At 43.9% G+C, this 27,246-nt stretch overlaps 1 protein-coding gene across 1 annotated transcript in view; it reads right to left on the reverse strand.

Moving 5' to 3' along the window:
- IGF2BP3 (insulin like growth factor 2 mRNA binding protein 3) overlaps nucleotides 1-27,246 on the reverse strand; it is a 168,228-nt gene that overhangs the window by 2,073 nt on the left and 138,909 nt on the right. Inside the window, exons 8-15 of the mRNA XM_075316718.1 lie at nucleotides 25,007-25,129; nucleotides 24,777-24,912; nucleotides 20,944-21,075; nucleotides 19,773-19,892; nucleotides 19,621-19,695; nucleotides 13,137-13,268; nucleotides 5,115-5,228; nucleotides 1-218 (exon numbers count right to left, since the gene is read on the reverse strand). The exon at nucleotides 1-218 is cut by the window's left edge and continues 2,073 nt beyond it. Of these exons, the coding sequence (XP_075172833.1) occupies nucleotides 114-218; nucleotides 5,115-5,228; nucleotides 13,137-13,268; nucleotides 19,621-19,695; nucleotides 19,773-19,892; nucleotides 20,944-21,075; nucleotides 24,777-24,912; nucleotides 25,007-25,129 (937 nt within the window). The 3' untranslated portion in view covers nucleotides 1-113. The remainder of the gene's footprint in view (nucleotides 219-5,114; nucleotides 5,229-13,136; nucleotides 13,269-19,620; nucleotides 19,696-19,772; nucleotides 19,893-20,943; nucleotides 21,076-24,776; nucleotides 24,913-25,006; nucleotides 25,130-27,246) is intronic.

The following is a 27,246-nucleotide window of genomic DNA, read 5'->3' on the forward strand; positions in this document are numbered from 1 at the left end:
GCTAGTTGGCATTTTGTAACCACATAGCACAGGGGTGGATCCCTGTCAATTACTCAGTCTGTCTTTGGTCTGGCATCTGTCTCTGTGAAGGGCCATGTTCCTGTCCTGAACCTTTACTTTCGTCTTGGCTGGGGCTGTCCACTTTGCACAGTCTTCTGCTGTTGCTGCTGTTGTCTCCTTACCTGAGCCAAAATTTCCTGAATTTTCCTCTGTGCAAGCTACAAAAGTTAAGAAAATCAAATGTTAGCACAAATTTACAAGCCCAAATAAAAACGCGTGGGCTCAAGAGAAGAAATAATACAACTAGTGTCCACGGAATGGTACATGAAGGAAGATCTGTCAGGGTCCCTGGGCAAGCTGAAAGTATAGTTGGCTAAATTCTGGGTTGTGTCGCATGGAGAGGGGAGAGGTGGGTGGGAGGGATAGTGTTTATAAGTAATGTTTGTTACAAGTTATGAAGGAATGCTGAAGGGGGGCAGCGGAGATTGAACAATGGAAATATACACTGACGAAGAATGGGAAGGGGCACATTTGATGATAGCGATAGATATTTGTTGATAAACTGTAGAGACTAGGTCATTTGCTATTTTGATTAGTTGACCCCCATTTTCTTCATTCTGTACCCTATTTTACCATTGATAGAAAATAAAAATTCGGTTTAAAAAAAAAAACAAAAACGTGTGGGCATAGAAGAAGAAGATAGGGTGCCACAATTTTTTGGTTTTCCATCTATTATGGATAAATGCTAATGCAAAAGATTCACAAACAAGAAAAGGTCCAGAAAGAGATAAATAGTCAAATACACCAATATATTTTATTGATCAAAAATTGTGAACAAAGTGCACGGTGGTGGCAAAATAAGAGTGGAAAACACTTTGCCCAGAAAACACAAAAGTACTTAAGTAAGCCTGAAGATGGCAGTACAACCTGCTGTATATAGTGTTATGTAGTCAGTATAGTATAGGCTGAAGGAGAGAGGGTGATGTGTGAGTCACACAATAGCTTAAATCACCCTGAAGTGCTTCCTCCATAGGCAACCTATCTTAGGGGTGCTTCACACACAGCGAGCTCACTGCCGAGATCGCTGCTGAGTCACGCTTTTTGTGACGCAGCAGTGACCTCATTAGCGATCTCGCTGTGTGTGACAATGAGCAGCGATCTGGCCCCTGCTGCGAGATCGCTGCTCGTTACACACAGCCCTGGTTCGTTTTCTTCAAAGCCGCTCTCCTGCTGTGACACACAGATCGCTGTGTGTGACAGCAAGAGAGCGACAAATGAAGCGAGCAGGGAGCAGGAGCCGGCATCTGACAGCTGAGGTAAGCTGTATCCAAGATAAACATCGGGTAACCAAGGTGGTTACCCGATATTTACCTTAGTTACCAGCCTCTGCAGCTCTCACGCTGCCTGTGCTGCCGGCTCCGGCTCTCTGCACATGTAGCTGCTGTACACATCGGGTTAATTAACCCGATGTGTACAGCAGCTAGGAGAGCAAGGAGCCAGCGCTAAGCAGTGTGCGCGGCTCCCTGCTCTCTGCACATGTAGCTGCATTACACATCGGGTTAATTAACCCGATGTGTACTGTAGCTAGGAGAGCAAGGAGCCAGCGCTCAGTGTGCGCGGCTCCCTGCTCCCTGCTCACACTGGTAACTAATGTAAACATCGGGTAACCATACCCGATGTTTACCTTAGTTACCGGTCTCCGCAGCTTCCAGACGGCGGCTCCGTGCAAGCGCAGCGTCGCTTGCACGTCGCTGCTGGCTGGGGGCTGTTCACTGGTCGCTGGTGAGATCTGCCTGTTTGACAGCTCACCAGCGACCATGTAGCGATGCAGCAGCGATCCTGACCAGGTCAGATCGCTGGTCGGATCGCTGCTGCATCGCTAAGTGTGAAGGTACCCTTAGACAAAAAAAAGACAATACCTTGACACATATTTACACAGCAGGAAAAGAGTCAGGTAAACCAGGTGCAGGCCAGGACAATCTCGACGCGCGAAGCCTCCTGACGAAGCCATTCCTGGTGAAACGGGCGTCCAGGTTGTCCTGGCCTACACCTGGTTTACCTGACTCTCTTCCTGCTGTGTAAATATGTCTCAAGGTATTGTCTTTTTTTGTCTAAGATAGGCTGCCTATGGAGGAAGCACTTCGGGGTGATTTAAGCTATTGTTGTGTGACTCACACATCACCCTCTCTCCTTCAGCCTATACTATACTGACTACATTATACTATATACAGCAGGTTGTAATGTCATCTTCAGGCTTACTTAGGTACTTTGTATTTTCTGGGCAAAGTTTTTTCCACTCCATTTTGCCACCACCGTGTACTTTGTCCACAATTTTTGATCAATAAAATATATTGGTGTATTTGACCATTTATTGCTCTGGTCCTTTTCTAGTTTGTGAATCCCTTGCACTGGCATTTATTTATCCATAATAGGGTGTTACAATTTTTTGGTTTTATGCTTAGTCTTCAGACCATTCCTCTTAGGAAATTTTTGTAGGTTTATAAAAAGAAGATAGATATCGGCCTGCACAAACCCTAGAAAGGGCAAAGTATACTACTGATTTTAAGTGCGTACAAATCCCATCTTTTAGCCTTGAACTGGTGAACAGTGCATTGCAGAAAAACGAAGAGATGAGATAACCAGTTAAAAAATGTGCGATAGACAAGCCCTAACTTGTTTTATATTTTTGAGTGTTTGTAATAGATTTACGTTGAGCTAGTCATACACATTAGATGTATGCCGGCCAAAGATCAATATGCTTGAGGACCTTATGGCTCTACGGCCACAGCAGATTATGGATTTCAAAAACTAGGAAGATAAAAGCAAAGAGGTTTGGCAGTAGCTTCCTACTCTTCAATACCAATAGTATATTCACTCCACTGTGTATGGAGGGCGTCTGCCTCACTTTCCCCTGCACCATGTGCACTTTTATCACAGAACTTTGGTTATATTTTTGTATTTTCCATCCTCATAGCCATTATGGTTCAAATTAGATGTCCATATAACTAGTAGAGTTTTAACATATGTAAAAAGCAAGGAAAGTGATCTGCCAATGTAAAGTTTGTGAAAATAAAAAAGTATTCTATTAATAAATTGCTAAATATCTTCTCAGTGGTTTTGTCTAGGGGAGGCAATCACAATAGTGCATTAAAATGGCCGCAATCTGGTTACACTGACAGGGCCTGTCCTAGAATGACAACAGGAAGGGTACTGTGAGCTTGTGCAGTAGATCGCTCCACTGATGTGACCTGGAGATAATGTATACTTTGACAGTGTAAAGTAATTCCTGATCAAAACAACTGCTCAGGATCCAGAAAAAAAAGGGAGGACAGATGTGTGAGCAGCCATTTCTTACCACACTACTTCCTGGTATCACCATTATTAGACTGAATAGACATTAATGCAAGTGGCTTCCTTTTACCTCAGCACCCCTGATATCTCCAGTACTAGACCAGACTAAATCGGGTGGACAAGAGTCTGAGCAGCCTTCTCTTACTGGAGCACACCTGGTATATCCAGTATTAGACCAAGTAGACAGGGTGGACAACAGTGTGAGCAGCCTCTTCTTGCCTCAGCAACCCTGGTATCTCTAGGCTAAGATCAAAATTCCATTTGGAGCACATTTTCCTACACATGAAGAAAGTAAGTGGAGCTTCTACTACACATGCTCAAAGACATAGAGATCTCTGTAAGTGCAATAAGGCAGAGACCATTCTTAAAAGTAAACTGTCAACAGATTTTTACTATGCAATTTGTTAACGCCATGATGTAAAAGCACAGACGATTCCAGCTGCATGTAACTGGGCTGTGTTTTGCTGTTTTAATACAATCCATGTTTAATCAGCAGGAGATAATCAGAGGACAAGCTTCCTCTACCTCTTAATCACACCCTATCGCTAATTAGCAGCTTACTGTTGAAATATGCATTGTACACAGAAAGTTGCCATTCAGTGGTGTAGCCGGCGTGTTACATAGCTCAGCATTTCGAGATCTGCTCAAATCTACAGAAAGTAAACTGATTCTATCATAACTGCTGCACCCAGTAAACTAAGTGATATATTGCTGGAATCAGTCTTTGTCCCAACATCATGGTGGTGTCCGTTTACATAGCAAAAACTTACTGACTGATTCCCTTTAATGTACTATAATGATTACGTCCCTAGATAAAACGAGCATGATTTTCTATCTAACGGTATTTTGGAATTTATGTATGGTGACTTTTTTCCCTAATCCTCGAAAAAAAAAATTCCTAAAATCATACATAAATGAAGTGTATAAATGAAGCTAAGAAACTTTGTAATATGTTTTTGCATATTTTTGCTGGGTCTGCTCTACAACTCCCCAACCTTCTACCCTGATCATTACCTCAAAATTAACTAGGCAAATCTGTCAGCAGGGGAGAGATTGGACGTCAACTATAACACCTGCTCTGCTACTAGGAGCTACGGAGATTGAGTTGCAAAAAAATAAAATCTAAGTATTTAGGACAATTTTTGAACAGCATAATGATTTAAAAATTGGCCTAAGAGGGAAATTGGTCAAAGCCAGGGAAAACTGTTCTTTTCCATACTAAGCTCAAATCCAATATTGTGTGTGAGATCTTATGAGGGTCATAAAATACATTATTTAATATAAAATACATTATTTAATGCTGAAAATGTGTACATTTTACTACTGGCCACACTGCTTTTTCTAAACTAAGGCCTCTTTCAGACGTTCGTTTTTCACGTACATGTTCAATTCGAGAGTTTTTCGTGAATAGAACACTTTTTTTGGAGGACTAAGCAGTCCTCCAAACAAAATAAAAAAAAATAAAATTATGAGGTCAAGCCCAGATACGAGTCATGGATCAAAACCTCCCATTCAAGTCTATGGGTTTGTGAAAAATCACGGTCCATCCATTTTCAACATTGTAATGGGTAAAAATAAATAAATAAAATCACTGGAAAAACAGCCCAACATGATGGTTCACACAACATTACTCAAAATGCGCTTAAATGCTAGTGGAATAAAGGACGTTATCAAACAGTAAAATATACTTATTTTTGCCATGAATTACACACACCTTTACTGTCGGACACAATTTTAATAAATCATGATTATGGCCAACTTACCTGGCTTGCATAAAAATGGCCTGTTATTTTAACAACCACTTGATCATTTTCATCTGGAGTTTGATCACGAGGAACAACAACTTCTGCACTCGTAAGATTTTGAAGCTCGTTAACCTGTAAAAAAAAAAAAAAAAAAAAAAATAAAAATAACAAAAATAAAAAATGTATATGTGCAAATACAAAAACACATACACGCCAAATTACTGCAGAATTTTTTTTTTTTTTAATCCTCCAGTCATTTTAAACAAAAAGTGTCTGGAGCTGAGAGGCTTATCACTTGGAGAAGACAATTTTCAAAAGCAGGTAGGCACTCCCAACACTACGGTGCTCGAATCACTGGATGGACTCCGCAGGAATAAACATAGAAAAAAAGATCGGCACTCGTAGAATTTTTTTTTTTTTCACTTTATTTCAAGCCATCAAAATATGGGGGGGGAATAAAAAAAAAAAAAAAAATGTACAGTGATGTACAATAGTGACGCGTCTTTGGAGAAGACCATGTCACGGTAATACCTGCTGTGTGTAAACCTCAAAAAAAAAAGTCGAGGAAATCAACGCATCTGTAATAAGGGATCATAGAGCTGTGAATAAAATGTCAACCACCTATCATAGTACACCCCATTAATTTTCTGAACGCTCAATCATGGAACACACCGGCGCTGGAAAATTGAACCTAAGGCTATGTGCGCACGTTGCGTCGGAGTACCTGCAGTTTATTCTGCACGTTTTCCTTCCCTTGGTTTTTGACCAAATGGCTTTTGACCATTTTTTAGTGCTAAAAACGCATGCGATTTTACCGAGTTTTTAGTGCGTTTTTAGCGCTTTTTACCTGCGTTTTCACCTGCGTTTTTTAGATCAAGACACTGAGAAATAAAGTTGAATTAGTCAAAAAGAATGAAAAAAAGAGAAAAAAAGTATAAAATTTACTTTTAATAAAACTATATGGGAAATTATCAATTTTAATGAAAAAATAGTGGTTATGTACATTTTATCAGAAAAATAGGTGAAGTTTCTAATTTTTTAACATTTAAATTTTCGGTTATTGTGTGTGTGTAAAGGAACATTAGAACCCATTAATTTTTGTCCAGAAAAGCATGCGTTTTTGGAGCCAAAAACGCAGTGGAAAAGCAGGTAAAAAGCATGAAAAACGCAGGAATTGTGATTTTGGTTGCGTTTTGTCATTTCTCATTGACTCCAATGTTAAGGAAACGCTGCAGAAATGGAAAAAACAACTGACATGCTGCTTCTTTTTCAGCATGGTTTTTGACCACAAATATGCAAATTAAATGCTGCAGAAAAAAAAGCAAAGTGCAGACAGGATTTCTGCTTTTCCCATAGACTTTGCTGGCAATCAAAAACGCATGCGTTTTAGCGCAAAAACGCTGCTGCTAAAAACGCTGCAGAAACGCGGAAAAAAACGCAACGTGCGAACATAGCCTAAGTGTTCAGCTTTAAATCTCAAGGCTGTTACCCTGGTCATGGGATTCAATTTTTTTTTTAACAACAGGTTCCCTGTTAGGGTATGTGCGCACTAGGCGTTTTTTTTCACGCTGCGTTTTTATGTGCGTTTGTCTCAAAAAAACGCACCCGCGGCTAAACGCAACAAAAACGCATGCGTTTTTACCACGATTTGGTGCGTTTTTTGCTGCGTTTTTGCTCACTGCGTTTTTAATCAGTGCACAATGCCATTAAAGATTGTTGATGGGAAAAGAAAAAAAAAAAAGTCTGTCATTTCCTTCTTCAAAATGTTCATTGTATGCAGGAGATCAGACAGCTGCAGAACTAGTGTATGCAGGAGAGCAGACAGCAGCTTCATAACTACAAGGCTCAGCATCCTCCTTCCAGGACTGTATGCAGAAGTTTTTTGTCCAAAAAGAAAAAAAAAAAAAAATGGACATGGGCTTCGCCATATTTTTGTATGCTAGCCAGGTACAGCAGGCAGGTACAGGCTGCCCCCAATCCCCAGCTGACTATTTGTACCCGGCTAGGAATCAAAAATATAGGGAAGCCCTTTTTTTTTTTATTTCATGAATTTCAAGAAATAATTAAAAAAAAAAAATGACAGGCTTTGCCCAATTTTTGAATCCAGCCAGGTACAACTAGGCAGCTGGGAATTGGAATCCGCAGTGCAGAGTGCCCAAGCTTTCTGGGCACCCCCGCTGCGAATTGCAGTCCGCAGCCACCCCAGAAAATGGCGCTTTCATAGAAGCGCCATCTTCTGGAGCTGTATCCAACTCTTCCAGCTACCCTGGTGACTGTGGCTCGCTGGGTAATAATGGAGTTAGGGCTAGCTGTATATTATCAGCTGGCCCTAAGCCCGAAATTCATGGTGTCACGCCAATATTAGACATGGCCACCATGAATTTCTAGTAATGATAAAAAAAAAAACACAACACACAGAAAAATATTTTTATTAGAAATAAAACACCAGAATTAGTGACTCCATCTTTATTGAAATAAAGAACCCCCCTCCGCAGTAATCCTGGGTCAAGGGTCCCGCGCCGTCCAATCCGGATCCAATATCATCTGATCGGTTTGCTGGAAGGCAAAGCGATCAGATGATGTGTCAGGTTAAAGGACGTGAATCACATCACACATCAGCTGATTGTATAAAAGCAGATTATACAATCAGATGATGCATCAGTGCAAAAAAAATAAATACTCACGTCTGTGCCGATTACCGGCAGCTCCTGGAGCGATCGGATGAGAGTCTGATCCTGTCCCATCGCTGCAGGAGCTGCCGGTAATCAGCTGATGAAGTCCCCTGATGGCAGGATCAGCTGATAGCCGGCCGGGCGCGAAAAAGCCGGCGACACCGCGAGAATTACGATCAGCTGATGCGTCAGGTGACTGCATCAGGTGATCCACCGCCAGGTCCTGCAAGCTTCGTACTTGCCCCGGGGAGACTGCACACAGCCAGAGCGGCGGTACCGGGACAGGAGCTGGGAGCGGGCATGGCACCGGGACCCTGCAGACAGGTGAGCATGACTTTTATTTTCTACTGTTCACTTTTGTTTTCGCTGCTGCCTCCACCTCCCGCCCAGACATGGCGCCGCACGGAGCTGACATGGCACCGGGCGGGTTGTGGACGCAGCGGTGACGGTACCGGGAGGATTCATGCTTCTGTGTTTACCAACAGAAGGAATCCTCTTCCTGTACATGTCACTTTAGTAACCACCCCTTGCGTTTATAGCTGCGCTTTTAGTCATAGAAACACAGCTATATGCGTTTTTCATTGCGTTGTTGAACATCTCATTGAACTCAATGGGTGAAAAATGCAGTGAAAAACGCAGAAATAATTGACATGCTGCATTTTTGTGGTCACCACAAAAACGCAGCTACAAAAAAACGCTGTGTGCGGACAGCACTTATGAAAACCCATAGACATTGCTGGGGAAGCAATCTCACTGCGTTTTCAGCACAAAAACGCGGTAAAAAACGCCGCTAAAAACGCAGCAAAAACGCCTAGTGCGCACAATGCCTTAGTGTTTGGAAACCGCTTTCATTTTAAAACCACGCCCCATTTAGATGTCACATCCATATCTCACACACTTTCCTCAACCACAGAATACAAGTAATGGTAAATAAAAGTAAAAGGAAAGTCAGCCTTCTTACCCTTCCTATACCTTCACCGAGAGTCGTTCCAGTCAAACTATCAGAGACTTCTTAGCTTGGCATATTTTAAAGGGTTTTTTCTACGAGTTTTGAAAATTAGTACTGAGAAGGGCTCTTTTAAAATTGGGAAGGATGACCTCCTGTCCAGCTGTCACCTCAACTGTCTGCTGTACACAATCTCTGGCCTCATCAGCCACAGGCCAAAATGTGTAAGCAACCACCGTGGCCAAGGAATGACTGAAGTAGTCAAGATATCACCCCACACAGTTAAAAATGTTCTCCACTCCTGGACAACCCCTTAACTACTTTCTATGTCCTTCATGAGTCTAGTAAAAAAACAAACAAAACCTACCTCCCGGATGGGCACTGTGCAAAGTGCGGCAGTCTATAAAGGGATGTTGGTATACTACAGTGCACACGTGAGATAATTTTGTAGGATTGCAGTGTACACAGTGCTTGGAGTGGAGCCCCCCCTCAGGAGGTAGGTTTTGTTTTTGTTTTTTTTTACTATGCATTAGCAGCATTGAAAGGGGCTATCCAAAAGTGGGCAGCCCTTTTAAATTTACAGCAGAGCAGACCATCAGACTAAAGCTAAGGAGATGCAGGGAGCAGAACGGGCAACTCATGTTTTGCTATTATAAGACAGAAAGTCATTGCCTTTGGTTCAAATTTCCAAAGCTTTTTAAAATCCTCAAAAAAGGGAAGTAGGTTACACAATGAATATTAAGCGGCCCTCTTAGAGAGACAACATTAGGACCACAAAGGCATTTGGTGTGAGAGGTGGCACCAGCAAAAAGGCACATAGATGGTGACAAGGCACTACTGAAGGACAATGAAGCATTCAGAGCGATGGCTGAACAGGCACCAAAATGGGTCAGTGAGACCCAGCAATTGGCCAGTCAGAACTCCTGACCCTTTTTCTTCCTTCTGACCCACTGCAACACCGGTTTCAGACGTCCGTGTTTCAGGTACAAGTGACATCTGTTTTTAACATGGATGCCAAATGTACCCATGTTATTCTACAGTGTTACTCACACGGTTGTATTTTCACACGGACCGTGCAGGCACACACAGACATGTCAGTTTTTTCTCCTGCAACACGAGTGTCACACAGATCGCACACTGATGGGATTCGTGTGATATGTACCGGAGAAAACACGGGCCTTTTAAATAAAAAGGATTTTCTATATTCAGATGTATCCAGTGGTGCTGTCTTCAGCTCCGCTGCCTCTCACTTCTGACCCCCGCTCATTATATTCATTGATTATTCACTCCAACTCCACTAAGGAGCTGGAAGCCGGAGCAGTGTCTGTCTGTCTGTCTGTCTGTCTGTCTGTCTGTCTGTCTGTCTGTCTGTCTGTCTGTCTGTCTGTCTGTCTGTCTGTCTGTCTGTCTGTCTGTCTGTCTGTCTGTCGAGGACCTGGAAGCAGGATCATCGCCGGGGACAGCACGCCGGTGACAGGTGAGTATTCAGTAAGCAAGCAGTGTAGGTGCAGTGACGTCCAGGAGGTCACCAGAGTTCCCAATGAACGCAGATGAACCCGTGAAGTCACCGTTCTGACACCCACTGTAGCGCGGGTGCTGCGGGAGTGTCATCAGAATTCATTGGGAACTCCAATGACATCCTGGACGTCACTGCACACACACACTGCTTGCTGAACACTCACCTGTCCTCGGCGGTGCTGTACTCAGCGCTGTCCCCGCGATGCTCCGGCTTCCAGCTCCTCAGTGCGATGAATAATCAATGAATATAATAAGCAGTGGTAGGAAGCGGGAGGCAGCAGAGCCGAAGAAAACAGCGCTGGATACAGTTGAATATAGAAAATCTTTCTATTTCAAAGACCTGTGTTTTCTCCAGTACGTCTCACACGTATGCAAACACAGATGTCACACGTGTGGCATACGTGTGACACACGTATGACCATAACCATGCGTGTGGCTTGTAACTGATTAAAGACGGTCGTCTGAAACCAGCCCAAGACAGCTCTCACTGACCCTTTTTCTTGCCTTCTGATCCAGTGCATGCCAGCACTCAATTTAAGGGGCCTCCTCACTTTAATGATCACTGAAAAGTGACAGCAACCCTAGTAATACACCAAATAGCATGAGCTAATACCAATGTTTTCAACATTAATCACACCAGCACTTTACATTCTATGCTCCTCATAACATTTATTGTGGATAACCGTAAGGCATTCTGGCTGGCACAATAACGTATATGGACTAAGATTAATTTTCAATACGGATTGCACTAGCACTAAGATATGATTTAACGGGACTGTGCAATACTATATTTTTCCTGATAGCTCGTATTTTTGCATTTTAAGCACTCGTATCAGTTCTTGAAAATTAATTTTTGCCCCCCAAACATTTTTTTATGTCAGTATTGTGATAAAAATAAAAAATATGTAAGAATACAATTATCATTAGGTTGTCACTTTATTCTGCTGATCTCAGTGGGATTTTTTGGTGGTTTGAGTGATAATTGGTCTACAATTGCTTACACATAGCTACCATCAAGGAATGTCTGCACAAAACATGAGAAAAAAACCCCAAAACAAAACAAAACCAAAACAGATCATATTAGTTAGGCCTTGGCTCAACTTGCGTATGGCTTCCAATGCGAGAGCATCAGAAGAGCTATGCTAAGAACGCTTGGCTCAGGCTCGGCTGTGAGCGTGATCCAAGTGTCATTGTGATTCGATTTTGGGATCACAGTCGCGGAGAAGAGGGATGGCGCACTTTCTTGCTCTCCTCTGCTGCCTGTCTCTGCATACATCGCACTGCAATCGGATAACATGCAAGTGCAGTGCAATGTTTCTCAAGCTCCCATAGACTTGTATGGGGGTGTGTGAGCCGAGACTCGCTGCCAAACCCAGCATGCTGGGATTCTTCTCTCATGCCAATATGACATGAGAAAAGAAACCCAGCATGCTGGGATTCTTCTCTCATGCCAATATGACATGAGAAAAGAATCATGTGACGCCCTGGGCAAGCCAGGGGTTACAGGTCATGATACCACCACACCCTATACCCCAGATAGGTACACCAAAGCTACACCAGAAATCCTTGTTGCCTTCCTCCAGGGTCTGATGTCCACACCAGGGGGTGGGCCAGGCGGTTGGCTCCGCCCACCGAGTTCACAGCCCTGGAGGCGGGAAAACCAGACAGATGAGAGATGGAGATCAGATTAGTCAGTTTGAAGTGAGAGTGAAGTGGTAGAGGAGCAAGAGAGGAGTTAAAGTGGAAGAGAAAGTGACAGTTGAGAAAGCCTGAAGTTGGTCCGGGTGTGTGCCCCGGACTGAGAACAGCAAGGTTAGCAGACGGCGGTGACCGTCTGCATTACAGGCTGATCGGAGGTTGCCGAAAGGACCGTGGACGGGTGGTGGCCCGGTGGTACCGGAGCGGTATACGAAGAGAAGCCAGCACCATTGGCAGGGGCCTTTCGGATCCCGGCAAGGCTAGGAGTCGCCGTGAATTTGCCAAATCCGTCAGTGAAGGGGACCTCCTGGGTCTCCTAACAGCTAAGTCCCGATTGAAGGCAACAGTCCAGCCGTAGGAGAGAGACACCGCCACCGCCAAGGCACCAGTTTCTCAGGGCCAGCGCCTGCGGGCAAAGAGGGGCTCCTCCGGCCCATATCCAAGTCGGGGAGCGGGTAACCGGTGGGAATCCATCGCTACCAACAGTTACACTAGGTGCAGGGACAGAGACAGTCACCGCCAACTACCGGGGAAAAGCAACAGCAGCCGTCCGTGGGAACAGTCTTTCCAGCCGTGTGTTTTACCGAGAACTGTGTCAACGTCTCAGGCTGAGTGAGTACCACCGTGCCGTGCGGCACAGCGCTGCCCCCGCGACCCTGCACCTCACCAGGCCCCGGCACCTGGCCTGTCATCCCTCATCCTCCACCCCATCACTGGGCCCCGGGACAACCAACCCCTACCCACGGAGGGGAGAACTAACAACTCTGCTGCTCCCTGTCACCACTCCCGGGATCCCCATACAGAGCAGCGGTGGTGTCCACACAATCACCACAACCGTGGGTGGCGTCACGGACAACAATAAATCCCCAAAACCAATCCCCTTTTCACTCACGGGCAAGGAGCGCCACTCGAGTCCCCGGGATCCGGCCCATCGCTCGAGCCACCGAGCAGCAGAGGCTGCAGCGGCAGCCGGACCCGAGCAGTGGGAGAGCGCAGTGTCCCCTCCTCCGCCCGCGACAATCACAGATGGACACTGCCTCAGTTTTACAATGGAGCGAGTACAATCTGATGTTTTATTGGATTGCACTCGTCCGTGTAAAATGCAAGTGGAGCCGAGGCCTTAAATTTCCAAATTTCCGTTAAACAAATAAAAGAAAGAAATGGATACAAAGCTGTTAAATATAAATCCCTAATGGCATTACATACAGTTTTGCCTCCTTTGCCGATAACACGTCCAGCAGCATAAGATGGCACTTTGATATGGGCTTCGAGTTTAACTTCCTCCTTGGGTCCAAAAAAGTTTTCTTCTTTAAGCTTACCATAGATCCTTCCTTGAGCCTAAGTGGGAAAATCATAATAGCCGTCACACATTAAAGCAACGAATATAATTGAGAGAAGAAAAGAAAACCGCGCACTTATTAACAGTTTTAGCTTTAGGTCAGCATGTTAAAGGCAAACGTCCATTTTCCTAAGCAGCTCTAAGTGTTAATTTCCTGTTGCAGGGACGGGATATGGCACGTTAATGGGAAATGAGCTTCCGATAGAGCAGAAGCGCACTCCTCACTTGGTATTTGTCCAAAGCTTCTAATGTCAAAGTATTTTTAATCTGGGATTTTCAGGTCATGTGACTGTCTAGACCGAAAGCTGGTTACCATTCAGAGATGTCACAAATAAAACTGAGAAAGAGGCACAAGTTACGTCAAGAGTGAGTGGTTGCTTTTTTGTTTTGTTTTTTAAAGGGAACAAAAAATTTGCGTTCAGGTTTGTAATGCTTACTTAGGGAGACTCAGCAAAAATGTTATGTTCTTGTCCTGTAAATATCACTTTAGGAAAGCATCGCTCACACTGGATAATGTCAAGTTTGGCGATATTTTTGGCAGCATTAGACAATTAGCTGCAAAACCAATTAATGCTATATTCCCACAATGAGTATTTAGAGAGTTTTTCATGTTGCAGATTTACTGCACTAAATTAGATTTCTTGCATAATCTGGATGCACTTGGATTAAAGGGAACCTGTCACCACTTTTTTGCCCTATAAGCTGCAGCCACCACCACCGGGCTCTTATATATGGCATTCTAACATGCTGTATATAAGAGCCCAGGCCGGGGGTACAACATAAAAAACACATCCTAATACTTACCTAACGGTCGCACAGTGGGCCATATGGGCGTCTCCATTCTCCGGTGCCTCCTCTTTAGGCCATCTTCGTCCTCTTTCTGAAGCCTGTGTGCATGATGCGTCTACGTCATACACACTCGCCGATCCTGCGCAGGAGCACTACAATACTTTGATCTGCCCTGCTAAGGGCTACTCAAAGTGCGCCTGCTCAGGACCTGAATACCGGCAAGTGTGGATGATGTCGGACGTGTCATGCACCGCGGCTCGAGGAGGAGAACAAAGATGGCCAAGAGGCGGCGCCGGCACCGGGCAATGGTGACGCCCATAAGGCCCACAGTGCGACCGTTAGGTAAGTATTATAAAATGTTTTTTATGTTCTACACCGTGGTCTGGGCTCTTATATACAGCATGTTAGAATGCTGTATATAATAGCCCGGTGGTGGTGGTCGCAGCTTCTAGGCCAAAAAAGTGGTGACAGGTTCCCTTTAAGCAATGGAATCATTTTCAAGTTTATAATTTATTAGTGATTTTACATTGCACTTAGAGTGTCTGCATTGCTGCTACGACAGACGATCAGGGAAGTACAAACTTACATGATGATGCATAAGCAGTTTATAGGGCACAGAACATGGGATCACACTATATGGCTCTTGCTAGATTGCACTTTACTCCCTACGTGCTGCATTTTATGCCTGCCGTTCTGAGAATTAAGTGCCATAAAGAATCTGAGTGCATTCACTTATCCACAGAGTTCAGTTGATTGGCCGAGGTCTGACCAGTTCCACCAGTACATTTATTAGTCTATCAATGTGGATAGGCAACTGAATGTAGATATTACAGTAAAGCCACCTCAAAATAATTTTCTTCCTAGAACCATGACTTTTTCTGTCCACTTAAGCATATGAGGGCTTGTTTTTTTGCAGGATGAGATGTACTTTTGATCGGCACCATTTATTTTAACTCAGTGTAATGGAGAATGGGAAAAATTCCAAGTGCGGTAAAATTGTGAAAAACACTAATTTGACATTTTTTTTGTAACAGTTTTTATAGTATACAATATGTAGTAGAAATTACATAGCAATAGGATTCTCCTTATTAATAAGATTATGGCGATATGATTTTTTTTTTTTTTTTTACACTTTTGTGCTTTTTTTTTTTTTAGATGTCCATGCAACACGGACTGTGCACAGACCAGCATGTACGGACGGGCCACGGCTCTCCCGACCAGAGAATGACCACTTCTTACAGTTCTATGAGGCTGTCACACTAATCACAGGAGACCAGTGGCTAGACCGTGCATAGACTGCAAAGCAACAGACTGGCCGGGAGTGTCCTGACCCAAGCGCGACAGCCTCACAGAAATATATGAAGCCACGCTTTGGTCGGGAGAGCCGCAGCCCATCTCTAAATGCTGATGTTGCATGGACGTCTGAGAGAGCCCTTAGTGGTGGGAGAGAGAAAAATAAAAAAAAAAAAAATCAAGTTTAAAAAAAATTTGGGGGTTTTGTGTCGCCATTTTCAGAGACCCTTTTTATTTTTTTTTTTAATGGATAAACCTGTGTAAGGGCAAAATGAAGTTTTTATTGATACTATTTTGGGATAGGTATTCTATTTTGATCCCTTGTCACAGCATTTTTGGGGCAAAAAAAATTGCTTGGTATTCACAAAATCGGGTTAATTATGTATATTTTTAATATTTTCTTTTTATCTTTAATTTGTTAATCCCCTTAGGGGACTTGAATCTATGCGGTATACAAAAATGGAACAGTACAGTAAAAGGAAAAAAAAAAAATCAGTCTCTAAAGTCCGGCCACAGACGGGGTTTTAAGGAAGCTTTGTAATGACAGGCATAGAGGGTTAAAAGGGTTTATAGCAATCCATCGGCACCCTGCAATTACGCCGATGGGTGCATAGCATGACGCACCCTCATATGCCAGGGCGCTATTACTGCACTGCCAGCGTTTAACAGGTTAACAGTCAAAGGCAGTGCTCCACAACACCTGCAATTATTAAAGGGAACCTGTCATCAGAAATTTAGCTATAAAGCTAAAAGTTCCCCCCTCTGCAGCTCCTGGGCTGCATTCTAGGAAGCTTCCTATAGTCCTATAGTTTTTTTTTGGCACCCTTTATAACAAAATAAACACTTTGTAAACTGGTACCTTTTCGTATGAACACCAGAAAAATTCTCTCTAAAACGTCACTTTTATTATTACTGTTAAAATACTAAAATAATACCAAATTCTGGAGTAATGTCCAGAAATAAAGATATCAACAAGTCGTGCTTAGTGATAACTGAATAAGGTCTTGAGGTGGACAGGGGACAAGGGGTGTGCACCGCCTACTAAATTCAATTGATATGCTGATATTTATAAAGGTGGGATAGGGGGTCTGATAATCCCTGATGTTATTCCCTACCTAACCACGGAGGTCAAAAGCACCTTAATTTTTGGGTGCCCCCCGTTCCTCAGCGGCTAGCCCTACCTGCCCCTGTTACTACTCCTGACCCTGACCCACCACCAAGTGGATTGTGCAGTGGTGCATAAACAGTCATGTGTCATAAGTCATACCAATTACAATAATAAACCCAAATCTCATGTGCAAATTAAAGATTTCAAGTCACAGTTTTACAGATTGCCTATATGGCTAAGAAACTGGGAAGATACATGAGAATAAGGGTCTGATCAAAAGATGATGGACCTGTGGTCCTAGTACTTATCCTGCCAGGACTAACTTGATCCCGACGCGTTTCCCCCCAACGTCTTGGGGTTCATCAGGGGATATAGATATAGCAAATTAACTCTAATCTGTTTAGGCCATCAATCTCCTCGTTGTTAATATTCTCCATAAGATAAAAATCCTGTGTGGTCCTTATGTGGGTCCAGTTGATACTCTGTACCCCCCCATTAGGTGCTGGAGTTACAATGAAAGCTCCTTCCACACAATGGTACCAGGAAGGCTCTCTAGGCAATAGGTGCCTGCAGTGACAGCCTTTCACTGTGGCATCAGGTCCATAAGTCTCAAAAGGACTTATGGACCTGATGCCACAGTGAAAGGCTGTCACTGCAGGCACCTATTGCCTAGAGAGCCTTCCTGGTACCATTGTGTGGAAGGAGCTTTCATTGTAACTCCAGCACCTAATGGGGGGGTACAGAGTATCAACTGGACCCACATAAGGACCACACAGGATTTTTATCTTATGGAGAATATAAACAACGAGGAGATTGATGGCCTAAACAGATTAGAGTTAATTTGCTATATCTATATCCCCTGATGAACCCCAAGACGTTGGGGGGAAACGCGTCGGGATCAAGTTAGTCCTGGCAGGATAAGTACTAGGACCACAGGTCCATCATCTTTTGATCAGACCCTTATTCTCATGTATCTTCCCAGTTTCTTAGCCATATAGGCAATCTGTAAAACTGTGACTTGAAATCTTTAATTTGCACATGAGATTTGGGTTTATTATTGTAATTGGTATGACTTATGACACATGACTGTTTATGCACCACTGCACAATCCACTTGGTGGTGGGTCAGGGTCAGGAGTAGTAACAGGGGCAGTTAGGGCTAGCCGCCGAGGAACGGGGGGCACCCAAAAATTAAGGTGCTTTTGACCTCCGTGGTTAGGTAGGGAACAACATCAGGGATTATCAGACCCCCTATCCCACCTTTATAAATATCAGCATATCAATTGAATTTAGTAGGCGGTGCACACCCCTTGTCCCCTGTCCACCTCAAGACCTTATTCAGTTATCACTAAGCACGACTTGTTGATATCTTTATTTCTGGACATTACTCCAGAATTTAGTATTATTTTAGTATTTTAACAGTAATAATAAAAGTGACGTTTTAGAGAGAATTTTTCTGGTGTTCAAGTGATCCTCTAATCTAATATAAATAAAAAATTGGTTTATGGTTTAATATACCTTTTCGTATGCAAATTTCTAAAATCGTCCATGGGGGCGGGCTGCCTGGGGTCCATTGCTGTCCTGCAGATTTACGCCGCCCCCGAACGCTGAATTTCAAAAGCTCAGGATGCCGCCCCTTGGTGCCCGTGGTCCCGCGCATGCACTGTTCCACTGTAGCGGTGCCGTGCACTGCGTGCACGTGTGACCGCTAGTGACGCTTTGCGCGGGCACGAGGTTATGAGCGGCGCTGTGAGTGCCATCAGTAAGTGCCGCCCATAACCTCGTGACCGCACTTTCCCCTATGACTCCAGCGTTATGCGCAAGCGCTCGCTGGCCTGATGCCCGGACGTCCCCTCCTTCCCATCTATTTCCTGCTGCTGAGCAGGATGGGAAGGAGGTGACGTCCGGTCATCTGGCCAGCGAGCGCTTGCGCATAACGCTGGAGTCATAGGGGAAAGTGCGGTCACGAGGTTATGGGCGGCACTTATTGATGACACTCACAGCGCCGCCCATAACCTCGTGCCCGCGCAAAGCGTCACTAGCGGTCACACGTGCACGGCACCGCTACAGTGGAACAGCGCATGCGCGGGACCACGGGCACCCAGGGGCGGCATCCTGAGCTTTTGAAATTCAGCGTTCGGGGGCGGCGTAAATCTGCAGGAGGACAGCAACGGACCCCAGGCAGCCCGCCCCCATGGACGATTTTAGAAATTTGCATACGAAAAGGTACCAGTTTACAAAGTGTTTATTTTGTTATAAAAGGTGCCAAAAAAACTATAGGAAGCTTCCTAGAATGCAGCCCAGGAGCTGTAGAGGGGGGAACTTTTAGCTTTATAGCTAATTTTCTGATGACAGGTTCCCTTTAACACACCCAATAACGGCCATGTATGCAGCTAGCCTCACCCCATGAGACTGCTCCAAACACCCACTACAGACTTGTGTGGTGATGTCATTAAGGGGTTAAAATGCCAACTAAATGCTGAAGTTCATCAGGGTGCACTGCTGATGCAGGAGGTGAGTTGGAGAGTATAACGTTTTTAGTCTTTTATTATTTTACACAGGGGACCACAGCATTTAAGAAGATAATGTCCAAGTGTTCGGTAACTGCTTCAAAAAGGTGAACTTTTTTTTTTTTTTTCCCAGTGCTAGAGTGGCGCTTTAAATGCAAGTCCCCTGCCTCCTGTCTTCTACTAACCTGCCGCTGTCTTCATCTTTTTCCAGCATCGCTCGTGTGTCTGCGGTGATTTGTGACCTGCCGATGGCTCCATTGTTTCATGGAGGAGGTCACAAATTAATACAGGTCTATGAGAGCCTTGTTCTGGCTCTCATAGACTTGCATTGAGTGCTTGTGATGGCGCCACGGGACTGGAGCAGAGCTTAAAAGCAATGAAGCCACGGAGGAAGAGTATAATACAGAGGGCAGAGTACTTAAATTAAAAAAGTGCCACTCCAGCACTGGAAAAAAAATGCACTGGAGTGGTGCTTTAATCTAGTATATTTTGGTGGGGGGAGGGGGAAGGAGTATGTGTGAGGACTACCCTCACAATTTGTTATGTTTATGAAAGTTTTAAAATGCAATAAAAATGTATCTGATTAAAAAAAAAAAAAATCTAGTATATTTTAGGAAATATATACATCCCAACACACCTATACATAGCTTACTTTAAATTGGGCTTCTGGTGGTCCAGTGATTATCACCATTCTTAGTTTAGCTTCTGGTCCCTCTGCTGGCGCAATCTGCAAATTAAATGGTAGGATCAGATTTCATAAGAACAAAATGGTGGGCAGACAGATGCTTTTGTACTGTCTGGTACCTTTATGGAGGCTCCAGCAAAACGCGATAGTTGCTTTATGTGTTGTCCTTGCTTGCCAATAATTGCCCCTACGGCCAACGCTGGTATGAAAAGATGAACTGTTTCAGATTCTGGTTGTTGCTAAAATGTAAAGGAAATATAAAAAAAAAAAAAAATAAAAAAAGTTTATCAATAATTCAAAGTAATGTAGCCAGAGTACACAATTTTGCAGTGCTACGTGGCCAGCCACACTACACAGTACCTTCAGAAAAGTCAAATAAAAAAAAAAAATATAGTCAAACATTTTGTTTTTCAGGCATAGACATCATACAATGTGATTTTCTGGATTTTTGGGGGGGATTCTGTCTGTCACAGGTGAAGTGTAGGGCGGCATGGTGGCTCAGTGGTTAGCACTGCAGTCTTGCAGCGCTGGGGTCCTGGGTTCAAATCCCACCAAGGACACCATCTGCAAGGAGTTTGTATGTTTTCCCTGTGTTTGCGTGGGTTTCCTCCGGTTTCCTCCCACACGCCAAAAACATACAGATATGGACTTTAGCTTGTGAGCCCCATTGGGACAGTGTTCCTGATGTATGTAAAGCGCTGCGGAATATGTTAGCGCAATATAAAAATAAAGATTTGATTTTTTGATTTGATAAGATACCACAAATAAAAGGCAATGCCCACACTACATTTCGGGATAAGACTCTATATATCGGTGGCCATATATGAAATAGCTGCCGGCCAAATGCTTGATGAGCTGACTGCCATCTCTCCCAACTCCACCATACACATGAGTATTCTCATAAGCAAAGAATGAGAGGATCTGCATTAGAAGTTAATGCCTGGTCCTTCTCTCACCATCATCCATAGGGGGGACAGCCTGGAGTCCCCCTAACCCCATACACATCTGATCGGTAGCCTGTCCCGCTGTATTTGGCAGACTCCGTGGACATTAATACGTGTTGGGACGTTTGTCCTTTGATGCAATTTATGCAATAGTACGGCTTTGACAATTTTTTTCATTCATCTTTTGTGAATTTAAATTTTAAAACAAAAATGTTATTGCAATAAAAAGAAAACTGCTTGCTAGGCATATAAAAGGGTAACAATTTATCGACTCGAGATGAAAGTAGGCTCAAAACCATGATACTTTAATTTTAGATGTTAATATATTAGGTTTTCTAGTTCTTACCCCAAATGGTGGATATGAAGTAGAAGTCGTGGGTGAAGACACTCCAACTGAAGGAGGTGGCATTCCTGAAGAAGAGGGTGGGAATAAACCCAATGCATTCAGGTTTAATCCCGGGATTAAATGAGCTTGTAGCTGTAGAGGGAGGGAAAAAAAAAAGGAACAAGTTAAAAGCTTTAGGATAACAGCTGTTATTTGTGGTTTTTCAATTTTTGTTTTTTCTCGACTTCATAGGCTCTTGGTGAAAACAAGAAAATACAGCTTTATTTACTCTCTCCTGCTCAATTGGCATCTTAAGGCTACATTCATATGACTGTTCCGTTTTTGCGGTCCGCAAAACACGTTCCTTTTTTTTCACGGATGCTTGCGTGTGACATCCGTTCCATATACGGGCCGTGGGTCAACGGTGTGCCTTCCGTTTTTTTTGCGGACCGCAAAACACGGAAGCAGCTAGATAGATTGATAGCTAGATATAGATAGAGGGATAGATAGACAGAGATAGAGGAATGAATGAATAAATAAATAAGAGGGATAAATCGATAATAGATGAGAAAGACAATGTCCCACTCCCCAGCATTTTGTAAGCTTCCACCCTTTAGTGACTTTCACATGGCACTAAAGGGTGCTTAGCCTTGTATTTAGCCAAAAAAATTAATAATTAAAGAAACGACTTTAGGTCCCCCTACTTTTTGGAGCCAGCTCGGGTAAAGCAAACTGCTGCGGCCTGCACACCACAGCTGGCAGCTTCACCTTGGCTGGTAATCCATAACAGAGCGCACCCCACGCTATTTTAAATTAAATAAATAATTTAAAACAAAAACCATGGGGTCCCCCCCAAATTGGATCACCAGCCAAGGTAAAGCGGACAGCTGTAGTCTGGTATTCTCAGACTAGGAAGGTCCATGGTTCTTGGACCCTCCCCAGCCTAAGAATAGCAGGCCGCAGCCGCACCAGAAGAGGCCCATCCATTAGATGTGCCATTCCTGGTGCTTTGGCCCAGCTCATCCCCATGCCCTGGTGTGTTGGCAAACGGGGTAATATATGGGGTTGCTACCAGATGTGCAATGTCACCTGGCATCAAGCCCTGGGGTTACTGATGTCACAGCGTCTATCAGATACCTGACATCATAACCCAGTTAGTAAGTAAAAAAAAAAAAAGGATGACAAAATTTAAAATTTTTATTTGGGGGAAAAAACCCCTTCCCAACACATTCCCTCTTTCACCAATATATTCGAAAGGAAGATCAAATCCGGGTCTGGCATAATCCAATAAGGGGGTCCCCACGACAATCCATACTCACTGTCCCAGTAAATGAAGAACAGAATGTTCCCCAGTGACTGGGAGAGCAGTGCACTGACCTGAGCTAACATGAGGTCAGCCCAGGTCACGCTCAGCGCTGACTTTAGGAGGTTAGCGAGGTACTTTACCTGCGGTGATGGAAGCCGCTGCACTCCTGACGTCAGCGCTGGTCACTGAGTTCTATGCCCGCTGCGTTCTCAGATCACCTCTCGCGAGCAGCCAGTGACGTCACCGCTAGTCACAGTCTCGGGCTGGCGACAAGAGGTGATGTGAGAACGCGGCGGTAAGTGACGAGCACTCACGTTAGGAGGGCAGGACATAATCACTGCAGTTAATGAACTTAACTAACCTCCTGATGGCAACGCTCATCATCTCCACAGCTGCTCGCACTGCAGTGCCGAAATATGCTGACACACTGAAGTGCGAGCAGCTGTGGGGCTGGAGCGGGAGACAGACTGCACGGGCACCCGACGGAGGTCACACTTAAGTGCTTACGTGCGGCTTTCGGAGATTTTGCGGGCCCATTGACTTGTATTGAGTCACGGTCCGTTATTATGAAGCAGAATAGGACATGTTCCATGTGTAGGATTGAATGCACATGGAAGTGCTTTCGTGTGCCATCCGATCCTACACAAAAGACATCAAAAAGATGGTCCTATTTGTGGGTCCACTAAAAAACAGGAACTGACTAGAACAGACGGAATGGTCATATGAATGAGCCCTAAGGCTTCCTCTCGTCTTTGTTTAGAGGCTGCAGCAGCGATGTTGTGTTAACAACGCTGCAGATAATCACTGGACTCCACTACTCTACCGATGTAGATGTATGGTGACATAATGTCCCCTTTATAGTCTGTCGAGAAAAACTGTAGGCAGCGGTGAAGAGCTGATGCTACAGCAGGGAAGGGACTAAATAAACCATTCGTTATTTGCATCATGTCAGAGCCTGTGAAGCATATAAAAACAAATCCCTGGAAAATCCCTTTAAAATTGTTTGAAAAATGAAAGCTACACTAGGAGTGGCCATTTTTTTTTCTATAGTTAGGATATTTCAAGTTCTTTGATTCTTTTTCATATTCACTTATGTAAGTGTTGTCTAAACAAGAGCCAAGTTTTGCATATTATATGACCAATTTGGTCATAAACCATTAAACACAACACAACACAACACACCACACAACCATTCTTCTCACCTGTCCCACGCTCCCTCGGCTGCCTCATTTCTGCTTCGTGCGGCCCCCAAGGCCTGTGCCCCTGTTCACTATCGCAGCAGGTGCAGGGGCCGCAGCCACTGTCAGTGATTTATGTCAGATGATTGTGTTGCCGGCGCGAGAGCGCAGCGACTGCAATACAATCATCTGATATAAAGTGCAGACAGTGGCTGCGGCCCCTGCACAGGCTGCGATAGTGAACAGGGGCACGGGCCTGGGGGCCGCACGAAGCAGCCCGAGGGGCCGCGTGTTTGAGACCCCTGGTCTACACACCCATAAGGGGGAATGTTTCTTTTTTTGAATAACAACATGCTAAACATTCTGATATATAGCAACGCTCCCTTTGGCAAGCTAAAAGCCTCTCGTACAGCCAAATCAGATCTCCTGCTTTACACTGAGGAGGGCCAACACCCCAAAACATGCGTCAGTGAGTGAAGTTTCTGAGTTGGCTTCTTCTTATCCCAAGTCATGTGGCAAGGCTCGTTAAAGGATTGATATTGACTTGTAGAATTGTTACATCCAGCAGATGGCGCCAGATACATTATACAGCGGTACCTCGCTTAACGGGTAACCCACTTAAAGAGAATTTCGCTTAACAAGCAAAGCTTTCTGTAAATTTGTAACACGCTTTACGAGAAAGCTTAGCTGTATGAGCGAAATCCTCACTGCACACACTTCCAGTTCCGTACATCCACCGCACTTGCAGTCCACAGAAAGACACACATGTACGCACAAACACACACACATGCACACACATACAGTATTATATAGATATATACATATATACACATAAACATATACACACACATACACACTTTTTCCTCAGTTATTTAGCTATAACCAGATCAGCATGGCTGGAAAGGCTATGTATTGAATGTTAATTGTTAAAGTATATAAAGAAAAATCACCAGGAAGGAAAATGCACAGGCACATTATAGAGCCAGATTCCTAAACAAAAGGCTGAGCACAAAATTCCTACATATGACGTAATTGATTACATATGAATCACTCAGCAAAATAAAAAAGGAACTTAGTCATAACTGATTAAGACAAAAAGGATTTCATTTCTTGTATAAATTAGTGTATTTGACCCCAGTAGTTTACCTAGAAACTGATACTAGCACACTTGTAACATGATCATCACAAAGAAGGGGTTAAAGAGCATTTGTGCTGCAAGATTAACGCTCTACCAAGTCCTAGAGAATCTGAAGCATCATTCCATTCAGGTTGGATCATTTCCGTTCCAGCCTCATGCTACACTCTGTACAATGTTATAGGAATACATTTCCACCTCCCACCCACCCAGATCTTACTGAACAATCACTTACATTCATAGCCGCAATATCATTTTCATAGGACTCCCTAATTTTTTTCATTATTTCTTCCTCAGCTTTGGCACACGCCTCAATGCTGCCTTTTACCGTAATAGTCCGCTCAGGATTATATAATGTCAAGTCCTGAAGTCTAGGCCATGAGAAGGGGGAAAAAAATAAATAAAATATTTATAGGCGTCTAAGACATTATCAAAACAGGGCTTGTCTGGGCTTGATGAACTTACGGCGATATTGTGATTTTTGTATCTGTGTCTTGCTCAATTTTCTTTAGGTTTCTTCCCTCTTTGCCAATAAGACGTCCAACAAAATTGTTATGTGCTAGTATTTTTAAGGGAATTTCTTCCGTGCTAAAAAATATCAAGGCGGTCGGAAGTTAGACAAATCAGCATTCGTGAGATGTAACCTTTCCAAGTGATTTGTTTACGTGAATCTAAAGTTTATGCTCATTTTTCTCATCTACATGCAAAAAAAACAAAATAAGAACTTTTCTTCAGTCTTTGTTACTGATACAATGTAGTATTACAATCCATTACTTCAATCATTTATACTAAACTAGAATGAGAAGCTAGGCTGCATTCACACTTCACAGTCTTAGGCCGGGGCCACACGGGGACTACTGCGATCCCCTTGCATGAGACTCGGCTCGTGCTGGCAGTACAGCAGAGCCGAGTGTCATGCTAGTGTCCCTGCGACTGAGGTCCGTTCGTGCGAGCAGACCTCAGCTGCGGGGGGCGGGCCGGCACTCAGGAGGGGAGGGAGGGATTTCTCTCCCTCTCTCCTCCGTAGCCGGCTATTGCCATTCTCGCACTGCACTAGCGGTACACCGGTGTACTGCGAGTGCAGTGCGATTTTTCTCTTGCCCCATTCACTTGAATGGGTGCGAGAGAAAGAGTCTCTGCTTACAATCGCAGCATGCTGCGATTGTTTTCTCGGTCCAATTAGGGCTGAGAAAATAATCGCTCATGTGTGCTGACACACAGGCTAGAATTTGTCCGAGGGGAATGCAATATTTTATCGCACTCCACTCGCACTGTTTTTCTCGCCGTGTGGCTTAGGCCTTACTGTGGCCGCAAAGTGTACAAAAAATAGCAGCAGCCAGGAGCCACTGCAGCCTTCTCATGGCTTCTTACATGATTACTTAATTTTGCAGTGAAACAGATGTATTGAGGATGGAGCAGTTTCCCTGTGAAATTAAAGGAAATGTGTCCAAAATCATTGTCAAACCAAGCATAGGTGCAGCTAAGCAGGTGAATGCACATTCCCACCTACTATTGTAACTCATCTCCACCCTCCTTTTCCTTTAAGATATTACCAAACTACTTTTAAATTGAAGGCCTATCCTTAGGATAGGTCATCAATGTCTGATCAGCCGGGGTCAGAGACCCTGCACTCTCAACGATCAGCTGTTAGTGATCCCAGTGGCAGCAGCAGACATCCAGAAATACTAAGTTCCGGAGCTGCCCCGTCAACTGATAGCAGCAATATGAGGTAGATGTGCAGTACCCAGCTGTGGCCATTATCAGAAGACTGAACTTAACATTTCCGGCTACCACCACTGCAACCAAAACCAACTGGTCGTCGGGGGTGCGGTGTGTCGGACCCCAGCCGATCAGACATTGATGACCTATTCCTTTGGATAAGCCATCAATGTAAAAGTTGTGGACGACCTCTTTAATTGACAGCTCTGAATTTACAGACGTAAAAGATGGTAGAGATAGATGGAAGACAAGTAGCAGGAAAAGTGCAATGAACTGTTTGGCCATGGTATGGATGCATCGAGCTCCTGTGCTTTGTTTGAACAGTCATACATGATTGTTTAAAAGGAGCCATAAAAAGGCAGTAGGGTTGCTGCTTCCTTTAATTAATCTGTAGACATTATTCAAAATGATAATTTCATAAAAACAAATGGAAAAAAAAAGTCAAACTTCTAAAACCACCGAGCGTCATTCTCACTAATCATCTGTGTGGTGCTGGAGTGGGAACTTGGTATTACCGCACTCACCCTGCCTTGTTTCACTGACTGCTGCCCTGGCTGTCACAGCTAGTGCTGACTTGACTATCTGGATACAATGTCAATCAAGGCAGAGTACACATGTCAACATAGAGGAGACCGATAAGTCCTCAGTCCAATGACACCCAGTTGACTATTGAGAAGTGTTTGGTGGGTTTGTAAGTTGAATATCTCCCTGCGTAAAAAAAAAAACCAAACATTGAGTGAACTCTTGTAAGATGCTTATGAGCAGTGTAGTATGCCAGTCAGTAGCCTCGGAGGTAATGGTGCCATGGTCGGCACATCACTATTAGGCAAGTAAGGCAGGAGTACTACTAGAGCAGGAAGACTATGGATTATTTTAGCACGTTCCTCATTTCTTTGCCTAAATCCAAGTGAATATTTTTAACTTTTGGGCAACCATACAAATAAAATTCATTTAGAAAAAAGCCCAAACTTGTTCCTTCTTGAGGG

Source organism: Anomaloglossus baeobatrachus, chromosome 6, assembly GCF_048569485.1.
Source record: "Anomaloglossus baeobatrachus isolate aAnoBae1 chromosome 6, aAnoBae1.hap1, whole genome shotgun sequence".
Lineage (NCBI taxonomy): Eukaryota > Metazoa > Chordata > Amphibia > Anura > Aromobatidae > Anomaloglossus > Anomaloglossus baeobatrachus.